The sequence below is a fragment of the Buceros rhinoceros genome, unplaced genomic scaffold, assembly GCF_000710305.1.
Source record: "Buceros rhinoceros silvestris isolate BGI_N320 unplaced genomic scaffold, ASM71030v1 scaffold17430, whole genome shotgun sequence".
Lineage (NCBI taxonomy): Eukaryota > Metazoa > Chordata > Aves > Bucerotiformes > Bucerotidae > Buceros > Buceros rhinoceros.
In genome coordinates, this window is record NW_010388073.1 from 3,982 (window position 1) to 20,510 (window position 16,529).

Genomic DNA, 16,529 nt, shown 5'->3' on the forward strand with positions numbered 1-16,529 from the left:
GAAGCATTAAACTGATGCCTGTGTTTGCAAACTGTCCACCGTGTGTGTCCCTGCTAAGTGATGTGCTTTGCTTGCCAGGAGTCTTGGATAAAACACACTCTGCTTAAATCTTGTATGTGCTTGTATTGAATCGAACTGAGCCATTGTGGCAGTTTAATATACTCCAGTCACAACACCTCTGATATGGAAGAAATGAATCTGAGCAGGTCATTGGAAGCCTGAGTTAGAACCAGCCACATCAAAGATGCCAGCGGGGTGGCCTGAGCCACGGGGATTGCAAAACGCAGGGACCATGGCTTCACTGGAGCTGTGCTCCTGAGAGTGGAGGTGCAGGCACCCGCAGTGCTCTGCCTGGCAGAGGGAGAGCACCTGGCAGGTCAGAGCACTTGCTGATGTGTCAGGCGAGTAGTGGGGTCGTTATGGTCTCTGCTTCCTCCTTGGGGCTTGGGCCTGACACGTGGTGGTGTGAGGCTTGGCTGGTTTGTGGATGGAAGGTCCTTCTCAGCTGGGGATGGTTCAGACACTGCGGCACTGAGCAACTTCTGCTTGGGTGAAGCAAGGAACTTGCTTGGCAAGGGGGTGCAAAGGAAAGCAAGGCTCTGAAGATCCAGGTGGCATCTCTCCCTGGAGGGGTGGGACACCTTTCTGTTGCTCACTGCCCCAGTTTGATTTGCTCTTCTTGAGGAGTATGTGTGAACTCTGTGAAGCAGCTCCTTCTCTGCCTATTCACCTGTGCTCTGTGTTGCAGGTCGCCTTCCAAATGAGTCCCTGAGGTTCCTGCTGGCAGCTCCAGCAGTGTCTGGTAGAAGTGCCCTCCTGCTCCTGGGCTCAGCAGCCGAGGCCTCTCCAAACCTGCTTCTGCAATGGGTGGGTTGTAAGCACTGGTAAGACCTACGAGTCGTGTCACCTTTGCTGCTCTCTCCCTCTCTCGCGTTCTTTCTCTGTCCTCGTTCCTTCTTGCCCATTTATTTCTGTTCTCCATGTGCTCTGCTGTTCTGTCTCTGGGGTTTTCACTGTTAGGTAATGAGGAGCTGTGGGTCCAGTCAGTCTTGGAGATGCCGAAGAGACGAGACATCCTGGCTATCGTGCTGATAGTTCTGCCCTGGACACTACTAATCACCGTCTGGCACCAGAGCACCATTGCTCCACTGCTTGCAGTGCACAAGGGTGAGAGAAATCAAACCAGCCCATGCCAAGCCTGTGCATCCCTCCCTCGTCCTCATCTCCTCTCTCATTTCATTTCTCCATGGCAGCCATACTCATCTCAGCTCCCAGTCCATGCTCATGCAGAAGCCTCCCCACTTCTGCTGTAGAAACAGCCCAGTGCTCATAGGGGTTCTCCAGAGACATCAGACTCCAAGCCATGGGATATGTCTGCTGCACTTGGAGAGTTCTTTATGGCCTAAATCCAGGGTACTGAAGGAAGATGCTTTTCTTTGTTCCCTGATGGTCCATAAGAGAGGAGTCCCTTGCTGCTGGCCTTCGCAGCATTCTGCACAAAAGTCAGTCCAGCAGGAAAGCTACAGAAAGGAGAGAAGAGGAAACAAAGCTGCCAATTGAGACATGAGGCAAAGAGCATTTTTAAGTGTCCTCAGGAAAGCAGCAAACTGGTGCTCTTACACTTGAAGGAGAAGGCAAGGACCAGCATCTCACCTGATTGTTTGGTGGAGTCAATGTCATCAGAGAGCCAGCTTCCACGCTACCTGTCACACAAAGCTTTAAATAGAGCCCTGACCTAAATCAGATGAATGCAGGAAATTCTGAGGGATCCTCTCTGGCCAGAAGGGTCCTAGTTTTTATCCTGTTCTTGTCACAACAGCAGTATCCAAAGGCTGTGAGAGACAGCTCTTGGGGCTGGAAGAAGTCACACTGCCTACTGCGGTCTCCATTCTTGGTTCTGCCCTTCTGTTGAGCACCAGGGCAGGCGGGTCAGCTTGGGGAGGCGTGTCTGTGAGGAAGAAGGCCAGCTCATTTTCCCTCTCCAGCCCCTTTCTCTGGGAGATTCTCTCCCCTTCTCATTTTAATGTTTTCACCCATCCTCCACAGGTGTTTATCCTTTTGCTGAACAGTCTGATGTGCAGTTTGAATGGACAGAAGTTGAGTCTGACCTGAGCAGCTTTACCTTTCTCCCTGGAGGGCTTACAGCCACCCATAAGGCTATGGGCTGTTTTTAAGGGAAAAATGACTGTGATCCCATCTGGGAGCCAGACAGTCCTTCAGAGGGTGAGAGATCTACTAGGCTCTAAAGCAGGGCTTGAAAGACTGCTGAGAGGACACTGTCTGTATAGCAGGTTGAGTCAGTGCCCTGAAAACTGGGAGCTGTTTTTGTGAATGGCCACTGAAGCTATAGCACAGAGACTCCTCTGCTCTGAGTGAGTCCTGAACTTACCAAGGCCTTTGGTAAAAGGTAAAGAGGCCTCAGTGGAAAATGAGTGGTGATAGAGACCAACCTGACAGCTCTTGGGAGCAATCACTTTGTCCTTGTATTGTGTTTCTGAGATCCTCTGGTAGGAGGCGCTGAAAAAGATGTGTGTGTATGCACTAGGGAGCACAGAACGGCAGCGCTTACACATGCCAGGATTTACAGCTGAGGGTTTGACGTGCAGGGCTTTGCAAACTCTCCAGCACCGTCCTGGCTAATTACATTTGTGCCTGTGTCCAATGCATTTTGCAGATTTATTTTGGAATTGATTCCAGTGTTCTCTGCCTTCACAGAGCTCTGCTATGTGATGCTGATGTGCTTTGCCTTATATAGGGCCTGATAGCAACACGTGCAGGACAGATTGTCCCTGTCCTCCCTCACCAGATACATACTCTCCCTCCATGAGTGCCAGGGAGTACAAGGCCTTCATTTGGTTCAGGGCTGCATTCAAAGTCTGTGCTGCTGGAAGAGTAACATGCAATGAAAAAAACACAGGTACTACCCCGCTGGGTCAGATCTAATGCCTGTCTGTTCCTCTTCTTTCTCATCTGAGGTTCCTGGTAGTAGCTGGTTTTGCAAAATCTGTGGCTCAAAGTACTGTGTGCCCACTAGCAAGCAGCTGGCTCATACCCTCAGTGGAGGTGCCCCTTCATCTCTGCCAGTTCCAAAGTGTGGACCATGCTGTTGCTGCTGGTCTGCAGCGGTTCGGAAGTGCAAAAGTCGCACCCTGGAAAGCAACAGGGGCGTGATCCTTGAGCTGGTCGTGAGCAAGTCTCTCTTTGCAAGGATTTTATGGGTTGGATCAGTGTATCCTATACACACGCTGTTCATTGTTCACATCTGCACTGTGAATGGCTGTTAGGTTCAGAGCTTGGTGGGGAATTTTTGAGGAGAGGTTAGTCAGAGGCAGGGGAAAGTCTCTGCAGGAAAAAGCCTACAATTACAGGCTTTAATTTCTATTCGCCATGTCTGGATTTGAAGTGGGTCTTTCCCCGCTTCTCTGTGCCCCATCCCAGGCCTGTCAGGAGAGCAGGGGGAGCTGCAGTGTCCTGCCCAGACGATGCTGCTGGGGGATCTTCACTGACTCCGTATTTTCCACCAGTTAGCTCCCTGCCTTCCGGTCCAAATACTCAAGGGCCTGAGTGCAGAGACGTGAGCCCTGTCCCACTGATCATGGTGCCCAGAGCACTAGAGCACTTCAGGAATGACAGATCGTCAATCCACATTGCTGTTTTCTTTATCTAGATCTAATTGCTGTTCGAGCCTGACTTTTTTGGGTGCTTTTGAAGCTGCTTTTCCTGAGCATTCGGCTGCAGCATTGTCCTGGGCTCTCAAGCCTTGTTTGGTGCTGGTTTTCTAACAGCAGGCACTTCTTTTCTCCTGTGTGTTTGTCCCTGATTCCTTTATTTATTTGTGCACTTATTTATTAAAGCCTCCATCTCAGCTTGTTTCCTTTCCTCTGAAGCCATGAGGGAGGCCAGCTATTAGCAAGCAGCCTGCTGGCTCAGGCGGGGGGGTGTTGGAGGACTGAGTCCATGCGGCTTTTTCTTCTCTCTCATGCTCTTGCTCAGATGATGGTGGTGACTCCCGGCGTGATCTCGCTGCAGGCTTGGACTCCAAGGAATACTGCTTGTCAGACCGGGACATTGTGGAGGTGGTGAGGACAGAATATGTTTATACCCGCCCACCCCCGTGGTCAGACACCCTTCCCACCATCCACGTCATTACGCCCACCTACAGCCGGCCGGTCCAGAAGGCAGAGCTGACGCGCCTGGCCAACACGCTCCTGCACGTGCCAAACCTGCACTGGATCCTGGTGGAGGACTCACAGCGGCGCACGCCGCTCATCACTCGCCTGCTGCGCGACACCGGCCTTAACTACACCCACCTCAACGTGGAGACACCCCGCAACTACAAGCTGCGGGGAGACATGAGGGATCCCCGCATCCCCCGAGGGACCATGCAGAGGAACCTTGCCCTGAGATGGCTGAGAGAGACCTTTAACAAAAACAACAGCCAGCCTGGGATCGTTTACTTTGCCGATGATGATAACACCTACAGCCTGGAGCTCTTTGAGGAGGTAAGACCCTGCTGGGGGACCCTGGCTGAGCACAGCAGATGAGCATGTGAGGTGTAAAAGATGCTGTGTGCTGAGCTGAGGACATGCTGTGTACATCCTCTCCTGACCTCTCAGCCAGTCTTGTCTCTACAGTGGTCCCACTGGAGCTGTCCGGTAGTTTTCTCTGCGGCTTGGGTACAGTGCTGCTAAGTGTGTGTTTCCCCGTGAAAAAGCATCTGGTGCGAAGTGACGGGAAGCCCAGGTTATCCTGTGGCATGTGATCAGAAGGCCAATAGTTCTTAATGTAAAAGAAGCTAATGAGGAGCTGCCTTACGCTGTGGGGAGCCTCGTTAGGGCTGGAACATCGCCTGCTGTCTGGCATTTGCTGCCTAGCAGAAGAAACCTCAGCCAGCCTCCTTCCATGTCCTATCCTGGAGGACATGCCTGCCTGGTTCCTGATCTGGTGTTATCCACCGTTCTTCGCCACCACCCCTATGTGTTGCACTTGGCTGTCTGTTAATTTATGTCTGTTCTTGTTCAAGGACTCCCTGGGGTTTCTCTTCCTTGCCTGCTGTTTGCATTTGTTTGCTCTCATCCCAGAGCGTCCACTGGTTGATTCTGCAGCTGTCATGAGCTGGCGCCTGCTCTGCACAGGTCCCTGGCTAAGGCAGCAGTGCCCTTTCAGAGCTACATCTGAACCGTGTCAGCACAGTCAGAGCGCTCGCAGGACATCTTGTTCAGAGATGCTCTGGGCAGTTGTCCCTGGCTTGCTGCACATGCAAGGAGCATGTGTATGTCAGTGCTTACTTCTGCTCCTGGAAGAGCAGAGCCCTTCACGCACTGCCTCGGAGAGGGCTGTCTCTCTGCTGGAAGATGTGTCCCTTCCAGAGCTGTTCGTCTGGCAGCGTCAGGGGATGGATGGTCTCTCCAGCTGTTTTAGGAGGGTGATGGGGCTGAGACCTCAGCCTGGGAGTTTGCGGCTCCAGGAACTCTGATGGCAGACTGAATTTCAACACGTCCTGACAATCTTGTCGGGCTTGAGCAGGGTTCCCATGTGCTTTCACACCTTGGCTGTTTGTTCCAGTCCTCCTAGGGCTCCAAAGGAACTCCTGAGCCTTTCGCTGTCTGCAGGAGTGTGATGGTCTTACAGTGCGATTACACTGTACCTCACCTGGCTTCCAGCTCAGAAATTACTTCTTTCCTCTCCTGAGGCCGAGCTCTTGCAGCAAGGGACAAGAAAGGAGGATTGCCTCCTTCCCCAGCAGTTGCCAGTTTTCATACCATGGATCTCCTATTTGTTCGCTCCATACATGCCCCCTTTCCCTCCCCTGATAGTTTTCACTGTAGCTTGGATAGCCACAGGAATATACAGGCTGTAAAGCTGAAAGGAGATTCAGACTGAATGTCTTCCTTCCACAGTCCCTTCTGAGGCTGGCTCTGGCAGCATCTTGAGACGGACACTGCACATTAATAAAGCAGAAAGGGTTCCTTCGTTCATCCGTGTGCTTTGCTCGTAGAGGCTTCTCCTCTCTGATGTGTAGCTGCAGTTAAGGTCACATGGAGCCAATGAAATGTGCTGTGAAATGCAGAAGACACTCACTGTTGTTCCCTGTGGACAGGCGCTGCCGTTAGCATGTGTATAATGCAGAAGGGCAAGTGCCAAAGCTCCTCTGGTCTCGTTTGCAGTAATTAGCAGTGATGAGATTAGCTCTGGGAGATCCCTGATCTGAGAGACTGGGCTGAGAACAGAATGCGAGGCTGAGTCTGCCAGCAGAGCAGGACAGGGCGCTGGCGGGGGGAGCAGGCAGACTGGCATTCACAGCATCTGTGCTGGCAAGTCCAGGCATCTGAAGTATCCTCTGATGGCTCCTATCTATTTCTGTTGACTCTCCAGGGAGCAGAGGCGTCCCACGTGGTTCCACTGGGTAGCAGGAGCAGCTACAAGCACCATCCTGCACTCTGGGAGTTTCTGGAGAGGTTCTGCTTGTCAGCTGTCCCTGAGGTCATGGGCTACAGGTGCAGTGTCTCTCTCTAAGGATGCTCCGAGCCTTATGGAGGCTCACAGGCTGAGATTGCAGCTCAAACTCCTTGGTTTTCAGAGAAAGCACCTTTCCTCCTAGATAACGCCATTCCTGCAGCATTTCCAGCCGTCCTTGCACAAGGTGCTTCCCTCCTCTGTGTCATGATTTCCCAGCTGTCCATGTGGAGGACTGATGCTCCACAGCTCTAAAGACAAAAACCCCACTCTTCAGTCTCAGTTATGTTTATTACTGGCAGCTTTGTTTTTAGCGCTGAACTCACGCTGGGTTCCGTGGCTATCCATTACTATTGCTATTGTTAGCTGCCACTTGGCAAGCACTTTGCTTCTCCAGCTCCAGGATGTGCATCCTTGTACAGGTGGGTCCTGAACTCTGCAGCCCAGTCTAAGCCACAGAGAGTTTGTGTTGGAGCTCTGGGCACTCACCTCCCGCAGGACAGTGAGCAGGGTTCTGCTGGGGTGCTGCTTTGTGTGCTGGATCCTGTGGGCACCCACCATCCCCTTCTCTTTCCTTGCCTCCAGATGCGCAGCACCAGAAAGGTGTCGGTGTGGCCAGTGGCCTTCGTCGGTGGTTTGCGCTACGAGTCACCCAAAGTGAACGCTGCAGGGAAGGTCTATGGCTGGAAAACTGTGTTCGACCCCCATCGCCCCTTTGCCATAGACATGGCAGGGTTTGCTGTGAACCTCAGACTGATTCTCCAGCGATCTCAGGCTTACTTCAAACTGCGAGGGGTGAAGGGAGGCTACCAAGAGAGCAGCCTGCTGCGGGAACTAGTGACCTTGAATGACCTTGAGCCGAAGGCTGCCAATTGCACTAAGGTATGGTCTCTTCCTCATACGTGGGTTGTAAGGATCCAGAGGTGGGAGAAAGCCCCTTCAGCCCCATCGTTCAGTTTCTTGTCCTCTGCATTTTCGAGTGGTGCTCCTGTGATGAGCCAGCATCCCCTGAGACTGGGCCCTCTGGAACCTGCCTAACTGGAACCCAGCAGTATACCAGCCACGGTGCTCCCTAGCTGCAGGGAAAGACTGTTCACAGAATCGCTGCCTTATTGCAAAGCTGCCTTCTCCCTCTTGACATCTATGCAATATCGCTGTAGTTGGTCACAATAACCTGCATCTTTCTGTGCCAGAGACAATGCACCAATGTTTTTGTGCCCGGGATACTGCTCTGAGCTCTGGGAGCCTTCCAGGAAGCTTCATTTGGGGGGGGATTTTGCTGCTGTGAAGTGCCTGCTAATTATTTGACTCCAGACATTGCCTAGGAAGCACCAGGTCACAGAGCAGGACCCCGATGTGGTAAATACTGTAGAAACTCAGAACACAGTAATGGTTCTTACCCTAAAGGCTTCCCAGTCTAAGATGAGGGAAAACAGATGGTGTTTTCAGGGGGTGTGCGAGGGGGTGTGCGAGGTACAATGAGACAATACTGGTCAGTGTGACAGGCATCAATCACAGCACATCAGCAATGCAGGAGGTGCTGTCAAGTGCTTGTGAAAGCTTTGTGAATGGCTGCACTGAGCACTGTAGGTGTGGAGGGGGTCCCTCTGAGATCACAGACCACTGTGTAGCACCCTCATGCCTTGTCTGTAATAGGCACCAGCCAGTCTGGTTTAGGGAGTCTAATTGCATAATTATCCCAGGAGGATTTTTTTTTAATTTTTAAATTTTTTTTACAAATAAACTGTTAGTGCCACAGACCCAGTGTTGGATCCAGGTCTCCATCTCTTTTTAGGATAGGAAAAATTTTTGAGTAATAATACCCTTTGTCTCTGCTTTCACCTGCACTGCTCCACAGCCCCAGCTGCCGAAAAAACAAGACGCTCAGTGTTGGGCAGCACGCAGGAGTCTGGGAATAAGGAAGAGTTGCTGAGGGGGAGGAGCAGCTTCGTTTATTATCTGATACCTGCCGTGGCACACTGTTTAAATCTACATGTCTGCGGTTATGGCTGTCCAGCACTGGGTTAAATAGCACAACTGGTCTGCCAAGGGTGGGAAAAGAGACTGGATTGAAATGAGATCTCTGTTCAGGCACACTGCGTGCCCTACTAGCTAACCAGAAAGCACTGACGGGAGATAAGTGTGTTTCCAGCAGGCCAAGGGAGATGGACAGGTTGCCTTTAGTCTGGTGTACAGAAGATCAGGGGCGTTTGCTCCATGGCCAGTTGCGCAGTCTTTGGTATGTTGTCCCTGCTGTAAATAACTGTTGGAAAGAAGCTGTTCAAAAAGGCTGGAGATAGGAAATGATGGTTGGGGAGGAATGAATGGAGGAAGGGGAGGAAGAAAAAGGCTGTTCCCAGGCAGGAGGGGGAAGATGATGCTGTCAGATGGGCTGATGTGTCAGTGCTGTCACACAAGAGCTGCAGGTCAGAAATGGAGAGGAAGCAGGAACTGCTGGCCAGGATTTGAAGCAGACTGCATTTCTCTTTTGGGCTTCGCCGTGGGGATCTTACAAGGGTCCTTGTTGTGAACGGAATGCTGTCTGCTCCTGGCAAACTCTGAGTGCAGCTTTGCCTTTCTGCTTGTAGCTGATGCCAGCAGCCTCTGTTTCCCAAATGCTGTTTTGCTCACCCGTTCAACAAGGAGGAGAGTCCAGACAAGCAGCAGAGAAGGACAAAAGTAGGCTGTGGCCTGGGATCCTCTCACCCCGAGATCAAAGCACAGTCTTCCTTCTCATTGTGCTAATGTGCTCCCAGCAGTTGTCATGGTTTGCTTCCGTTAAGCAGTGAGATTACATTAAAAATTGTGATGTGCTCAGATACAGTCGTTAAGGAGGGATCAGAGAAGCATGTAAGATAAGCATAGACATCTGTTCTCCAGAAATGCTGCCTTCCCTGTGTGCAGTGCTGGCATTTGTCATATTTATCAGAATTCAGCCCACAAATGCACACTCCTGCAAAAAGCTTAAGCTTTGGCCAAAGACGCGTATCCTGCTTCTTTTCTTTGATTTGGCAACAGCCCAAAATGAAGGGGAAAATTAAGAAAGTCGGTATTAATTACCAAGGAGAAAGGAGAGAGTTAGCCCTCCTTATCAGGAGGGAAGGGTTGGTTTATATCAGAGTTGTACGGAAACAAGGCTCTGCAAGCGTGCTCTGTACTTCAGTGTTCTGCTGCTTCGGCATTTCCCCCCACCCCCCCAGAGCAAACCATGCTCCCTCAGTCCACTGACACAGGACAGGGGTCTGAGATGCTGTATTCCCATGAGGCTGATGTAACTGGGACATATTCTGCTCCCCATTTCCTACCCACACCTGAGGAAACAAGCTGCAGTGAGCTTAACCAGGGAGCCCTTGAAGGAGAGATTCTTAGAGTGGCCCCAGCTATTGAAAAAGCCTCAGCGTGGGCTGGCACAAGAGGAGAGACCACAAAACACAAGGTCACTGGAAATAAGGCATCTCCTGTCCCAGCTGCTCCGGGAGCCACTTGTTTCTCCAGGAAGGTAGGCGGCGGTACGTTCCTTTGTCAAGGCAGGTTTTGTGCACTCAGGTCCTCTCGGTAGCAACTCACTGGGATTGAAGTGGTGGCTAAAAGTTGTCATTCTTCCTCTCTCCTTATCTCCTGGCTGAGGGAAAGCTGAGATGAAATCTGCGGGTTAGCAGCTTGGTGTTCAGGTGGATGTTGTGAAAGGGAATTGGCTGGCAGCTTTGTGCTGGACTGGAACGGCTGTCTCTGAGCCTCAGAGCGCTTGTGAGCACTATTAAGTGGCACAGTCGGGGTAACAGGTCATATCAGACACAGGCCAAAGAATGGGAGCAAAGAGAACTCTCCTAGCAGTGCCTGAACCACACAGCACCACTGTGGCTACCGTGGGCCTTGGAACTGGCTCCAGGAGGGGAGTAAATTCTTGTGCGTGTGGAGGAGACCAAACCTTTGAGCCTAGCAGCAGCCAGAAAATTGCACAGCAAAAGGAGACCAGAACTGGTTGCTTCATGGTGTCACAGATGTAAAACTAGCTTGGAATGTGCAGGAGAGAGGGAACATGTCAGCCTAAGACAAAAAGGCTTGAAAAGGAGTGCTTTGCTGCCTCCTGATTTCATCCTGTGGTGCTAAACAAGTCGGGCAGAGAGGAATCGGCTTCACGAGCTCTTTGTTTCCTTTGCCTGTCAGGGCTGAGCAGCAGGGTACAGGTGGAGCAGATCTGTCCTCTTTTGGGTTAGATTGTTCCCAAAACTGGGCTCTTCTTCATGTGGTTTTGTGACCAGTGGTTTGTGGTGAGCTTTCAGTATCCCAGCTGCTATGTGACAGCAATTTTGTCAAGCTTCACGCACACACCAGTGAAGACACCAGCATTCGAGCTGTTGATTTTTACGACAGTCACGCAGAACTTGGAGGGTTCTTTTGGCCTTGTCTTGTCCTGATTAGTCACCAGAACTGCCGTGTCAGTGCCAGCCCCCGTACCAGCTGAAAGCTGGAATTTACACCAGAGTAATTTGGGGTTTGCAGCACCATCTGCCTGCACTGCTCCACGGTGGACCTTCAGGTCTGTGCTGTGGCTGCAGTAGCTTAATTTCGACTGCTGTAATAACCACTTCGGTTGTGGTCTTGTATGTTTTGCCTATAATCACAAAGCACAGATCTTCAGTGGGTGTAATTGCACAGATTGCTGTTTGAGCTCTGGCCCATTTAATAGCAGTGGCCACGATTTTCTCAACACGAGAGAAAAGCAGAAGTTACAGGGAGAAGACATCTGTATTTGTTACACCAGTGGGTGTGCCTGTGGGAGAGGAGGGCTTCCACGGTGCCTGGGAGAGCCTGCAGAAGTCTGGTTTAGCATAGGCTGGAAGGAAGCAAATCTGTCGTTTCAGCTTGGTCTCTTTTTCTCCATGGTGTGTGGTCTCCATGTCAAACCACAGTCACTGAAACTCTCCACGGCGGGTCCATGTGCTTGCAGTCCAGTGACCCCTCCAGCTGCAGGCTGACGTGCCTGCTCGCTTTTTAGTTTCGTTGGAAGACAAGGAAGAAGTCTGCTAGGCAGATGAATCCTGTAATCTCTGAGATCTGTTTTGAGTCCTGAGAAACCACAGTTCAGGGAAAGTCAGATACTTGGTCCCCTGGCTGTTTACTGCCTTGCGAGCTGTACTTCTTGCACAAGCCAAAGCTTCCCTGAGGCATAAAACAAACACAATGCTTGCAGAAAAAATCAAGCAGTGGGCTTAGAGGAAAAGCAGGTGTTTCTGTACTGAGTGGTGATCTCCCTCCCACATTAAAGAACACATCATGAAAAATGGCAGAAGCTGCTCTATCAAGCAGCAAACTCTGAAAATTGGTCCATTTAGATAATTTAATATAACTGTCTTGTTTTGTCACTCAGCTTTAACAATGCCAAATTGGGATCCAGTTTAAGGAAAAGCTCCTAATATTTATAGAGCGTCTGGTTAGAGGCAGTTAAGCGTGAGCTCCATTCCTGGCAGAGCACAGCCCTTGGCCATCAGCAGGGCTGAGTGTTTATGTGTCAGAAGTGGAAAGAGCTCTTACCTGCTCCCGCTGGAAAGGAGAACCAGCTACAAGACTTTTCTAGCACCTGGACTGCATTGAGGTTTATACATTCTGTTTGCTGGATGAGGAGCCCCTAACTGATGCTTGCACAGCCCTGGGAGCCCCTTGTACAGACCTGCCTGGTTTTGCCTTCTCAGAGGAAAGTAACGCAGTAATTGCGGCAGCGTTGCTGCAGTGGGTGAGCGGGACTATCATAAAGGCTAACTGTGATGAGCGGGCTCTGAAGTGGTTGTGGGGGGGGTGATGAAATGGTTTTTTGGACCCACTTCAGACAGCAGTTGGTCTCTACTGCCTTAGTATTGGCACATGAGATTTAAGCCCTGCGCAGGAGGTGACTGCTCACATCAGAGACAAATTTGATCAAACAGCTTCTCGGGAAAGTGGGGGTGCTCCTGTTTAACCAGAAGGGTTTGAAAAGGGCTTTGTTCATCCTTTAGAAACAGAGCGTGCCCTCGTTATTCAGAAAAGCAAGGACGGGTATGAAATGGTTTACAGGTCCTCAAATTAAATGTGCAGAGTATTGTCATAGCAACGAGAAGGAAACCCCCACAAGGTAGGAAATACCAATGCAAACAGGTGAAGGGAAGCAGGAAAGCGTCACTCTGAAGGGACAAAGCTGCTCCCAGCAATTCAGGTTCTAGGAGCAAAGAATAATTGAGTCTGGTGAGGGGAGAGCATGTTAAACAGCTTCCAGATCTGTATGTGCCAGCAGTACAGCACAGGCAGTAGAAACTATTTACCTATAACACTGCCCCCACCTCCCAAAATGTTAGACCACCTCTTCAGTTTCTGTTTTTTCCAGTTCTCCACAGATGTTGATCTATACTAAGCTCAGCTGCTAAGACTGAGGGAAGTTTTTAGTAGCACTTCAGTTCTGTTTTAAGCAGTTGGAGAGGGGCTTTAAAATGATACAGCACATTGTATCTGGAGCAGAGCCATGGATGGAGCATTTCAACGGAAATGAGTTGGGGCTTCTGAGGTGATATGGTAGACTAGTGCTTGGTGGCTTCCGAAAGGGCTGTGTACAGGCCAGAGCAATGGCAGGGAGAGAGAGTTCTGTAACTAGCCCCTGCATCTCGCAGCTCTGAGACATCAGAGGCTGCAACAGAGAACTGGATCTCTCAGGAGATCAGGGTCACTCTCATATCTTTATAGGGTCTTGAAAGAATTTAAAAGTGAAAAAGAAGTGACAGTGAGGTTAAGGAGCAGGCTGATGTCTTCCCTCCAGCGGTAGAGTTTCAGAGATGCACAGAAAAATGAGTATTTCCCACCACCAAAGGCAATGGTGAGGAGTGAGCAGTGGGTGCACTCAGTGTAATCATCTCTTCCCTTCCCTCTAATTCAAGAGTCACAATGTGACCTGCAGTGGCAAGAATCTGCATTTCCTCTCCAAGCCTAGCAAGTAGCTCCACACTGGCCAGGGGTGCAGTGACATGATAACCAAGAATCAGAGTACGGAACTCGGTCTGTGGGGAAACGTGTGTGATTCTCCAGTTAGGGAGGAGCTGCCTTACATCACTGAAAAGGCTGATGAGCCTTTCGAGGAAGATGGTTGATAACCACATGGAAGGAGCAGGTTAATGTCCCAAGACAGTACACTGTAAAAGGGGTAATGTCTGTGCACGGTGCAGTTTGGAAAGCAGCAGCCCTGCCTAAATGAAGTTTTATGCAAACCTCCTCTCAGCTGTGAATGCGCCATTAGGCTCCAGGGGAGATGATTAAATTGCACTATTGATTTAATGGGCAAGAATATTTGTTAGTGCAGTGAAGAGGTGTGGCTAATGACTTCTGTTGGCTTCTTCAGATTTTAGTCTGGCATACAAGGACGGAAAAGCCTGTGCTGGTGAATGAGGGGAAGAAAGGATTCACAGATCCCAATGTGGAAATCTGACTGCGTGTGGCTGAACGGAGACCAACACCAGGTAGGAGCACACATTTCTGAACAGCGATGAGAAGCAATGGTAAAAAAGGAAAACACTAGACAACAACGAGAAAAAGATAAGAGCTCTTTTAAATGTGCTTTTTAAATTCCATTTTTCACATCTCTGACCTTCCCTTACTGCAAAACTTCTTTAGATCATTAGTTAATCTCCCTTTTTTATCTTTAAGACAAGCTGCTAAAGGGGAAATACCTGGTGAGAGGTTGGGGGGAAGAAGAGAAATCCAAGGAGTGAGAGTTTAGGGAGAAAGAAAGAGGAGAAATCCAGGGAGTGAGAAATCCAGGGAGGGAGAAGCTACATTGTGAAAAAACCAAGCTCTTGTCTAAACAAGAAGGTTGCCTTATTAACTGTACCGATGCAGCTAAAGCACAAGGGTGCAAACACCTGAGGAAAGCTAAAGCATTTTAAAGTCAGCTTTCACTGAGGGAAGCGTTGAATTTATACCCACATCAAGGCCACACAAAGTCAGTGACGGGGATTGTGTGGATTAAACCCCCCGACGTGTTCGTTTACTTGAGGTGCGCATGTACCATTCTCCTGGTGGAAGGGACCGCGGAGCTGACTTCCTGCTCATTTGTTCTTGTCCTGGTTCTCACCTGTAATTACCTGAGCACCCTGGTGCACACAGCCTTCTGTATTTCCAGTTCACTCTGCAGTTGGTGTGCTGGAGTGAAGGACAGGCTCTTCGCCTGCGTCTGCCTCCAGACTATGTGGCTGCGCTTCATTATTATGGGGACAAAAATAAATGCACAACTCTTTTTAACTGGAGTGTAGGACCAGGCCTGGAGGCCCTGCTGCTTGTCCAACTCTCCTCTCGAACGCAGAGAACTAAGAACAGCAAAGGAAAGGGGTCAGCAGCGCTGTATTTTTAGCAGTAATGAGCACTCGTGTAGCACATTCCCGCAGGCTGGCTGGCCGGAGCCCTGCCGGCTGCGGTGGCCTGCCTTGGCGGCCGCTGGCAGGACAGCAGGAAAGCCTGCCCTGCACATTATCTGCGCTATATATAGCAGCTTTGCAGAGAGGCCATAGCTCCTCACTGCTGCTTTCCCCCAGCACGCAGTTGCCTAGCAGCAGCGCTCGCAGAGCTGCAATCCAAGACGGGTTCTGGGATAGTTCCAGGGGGTGGCAGCTGACTGCAGCGAGGCAGAAGGGTGATGTGCATGCTGGTTGTGTCTCTCTTGCAGAAGATGTCTTCATGCACAGCCTGCAAGGTTCCTCTCCACAGCATGCAACCAGCCAGACATGCAGTAGCCAGGACCTCTGCTGACTTCCGAGAGTTTTAGTGTACTGAAAACAAGCAACACCGCATACATAAACTACCCGGACTCCCCTGCCCTTCCTCCTGGACTCTGCGCAGGACCAGACACTCTGGAGGTGGAGAAAAAGCACAGAAAATCAGGACTGACGTCAGCTTCAGTACAAGACCAGCTGCCTCGCAAGGTGCTCGGTTTGGGAGAAGTGTGTGCAGGGCACGAGGCACTGAAGACGCGGCCCAGCTGAACGGTAGTCTAGGCTGAGGGGGCTGCTTTACAGGACCTGAAAGCAAGGGTGAGACTGCCCCAGGAGTGTGTTAGCCCCTGGTGACTTGTTTTTCCTGAGACACATGTACCTTGTGGCTATGTGTGCAACAGCCTAAGCAGCTCTCTGTTCATGGAGGGGACAGCTGCCTTCTGAGATGGCACCTTAGCCCTTAATTTTAAACCTAATTTAATCAGTGTTTATTACGCTGCACAAGACAGGAAGGTTTCGGGGGAGGGCGAAAAGCAAGGCAGGTTAGAACAAACCGATTATCTCTGTTCTCCTTGTATCCCCTCTCCTTTCCCTTCATGAGTTTCATGGTTTGGAGGGCACTCTGGCATACCTCTGTGTTTACAGAATCACAAAATGGTTTGGGTTGAATGGACTTTTCAAGGTCATCCAGTCCAACCCCCTGCAGTGAGCAGTGACATCAACCAGAGCCCCAAGGGCCAACCTGACCTGGAATGGTGCCAGGGATGGGGCTTCTCCCACTCCTCTGTGCAGCCTGGGCCAGGGTCTCACCACCCTCAGCAGTAACAATTTCTCTCTTTTCTCTAGTCTGAATCTCCCTCTTTTAGTTTAAACCATCAGCCCTTGTCCTGTCACAGCAGCCTCTGCTAAAAACTCTGTCCCTATTTTTCTTATTGGCCCCTTTAAGCACTGAAAGGCTGCACTAAGGTCTCCCTGGAACCTTCTCTGCTCGAGGCTGAACAACCCCAACTCTTTCAGCCTGTCTTCACAGCAGAGGGGTTTCAGCTCTCGCATCATTTCTGTGGCCTCGCTGGCCCCACTCCAACAGGTCCTCTGTTGTGCTGAGGAGCCCAGAGCTGGACCCAGCACTGCAGGGGGTCTCCCCAGAGCAAAGCAGAGAAGCAGGATCCCCTCCCTCGACCTGCTGCCCATACTGCGGGGCATGAGCCCGGGACAGAGGTAGCTTCTGGGCTGTGAGCAGACGTTGCTGGCTCATGTCCAGCCTTTCCCCCACCAGCATGCCCAAGTCCTTCTCCACAGGGCTGCTCTCCATCCTGTCATCCCCCAGCCTGTGCTGCTACTGGGGCT

The 16,529-nt window shown here is 50.8% G+C and overlaps 1 protein-coding gene across 1 annotated transcript; it reads left to right on the forward strand.

The window, feature by feature from the left end:
* The first annotated feature begins 746 nt into the window (after window positions 1-746).
* B3GAT1 (beta-1,3-glucuronyltransferase 1) lies at window positions 747-15,807 on the forward strand. The gene is made up of 6 exons (XM_010144737.1): window positions 747-884; window positions 1,021-1,167; window positions 3,994-4,502; window positions 7,042-7,338; window positions 13,817-13,934; window positions 15,137-15,807. The coding sequence occupies exons 2-5, from the start codon at window positions 1,056-1,058 to the stop codon at window positions 13,901-13,903; spliced, it is 1,005 nt and encodes a 334-aa protein (XP_010143039.1). The 5' UTR covers window positions 747-884; window positions 1,021-1,055; the 3' UTR covers window positions 13,904-13,934; window positions 15,137-15,807.
* The last annotated feature ends 722 nt before the right edge of the window (window positions 15,808-16,529 follow it).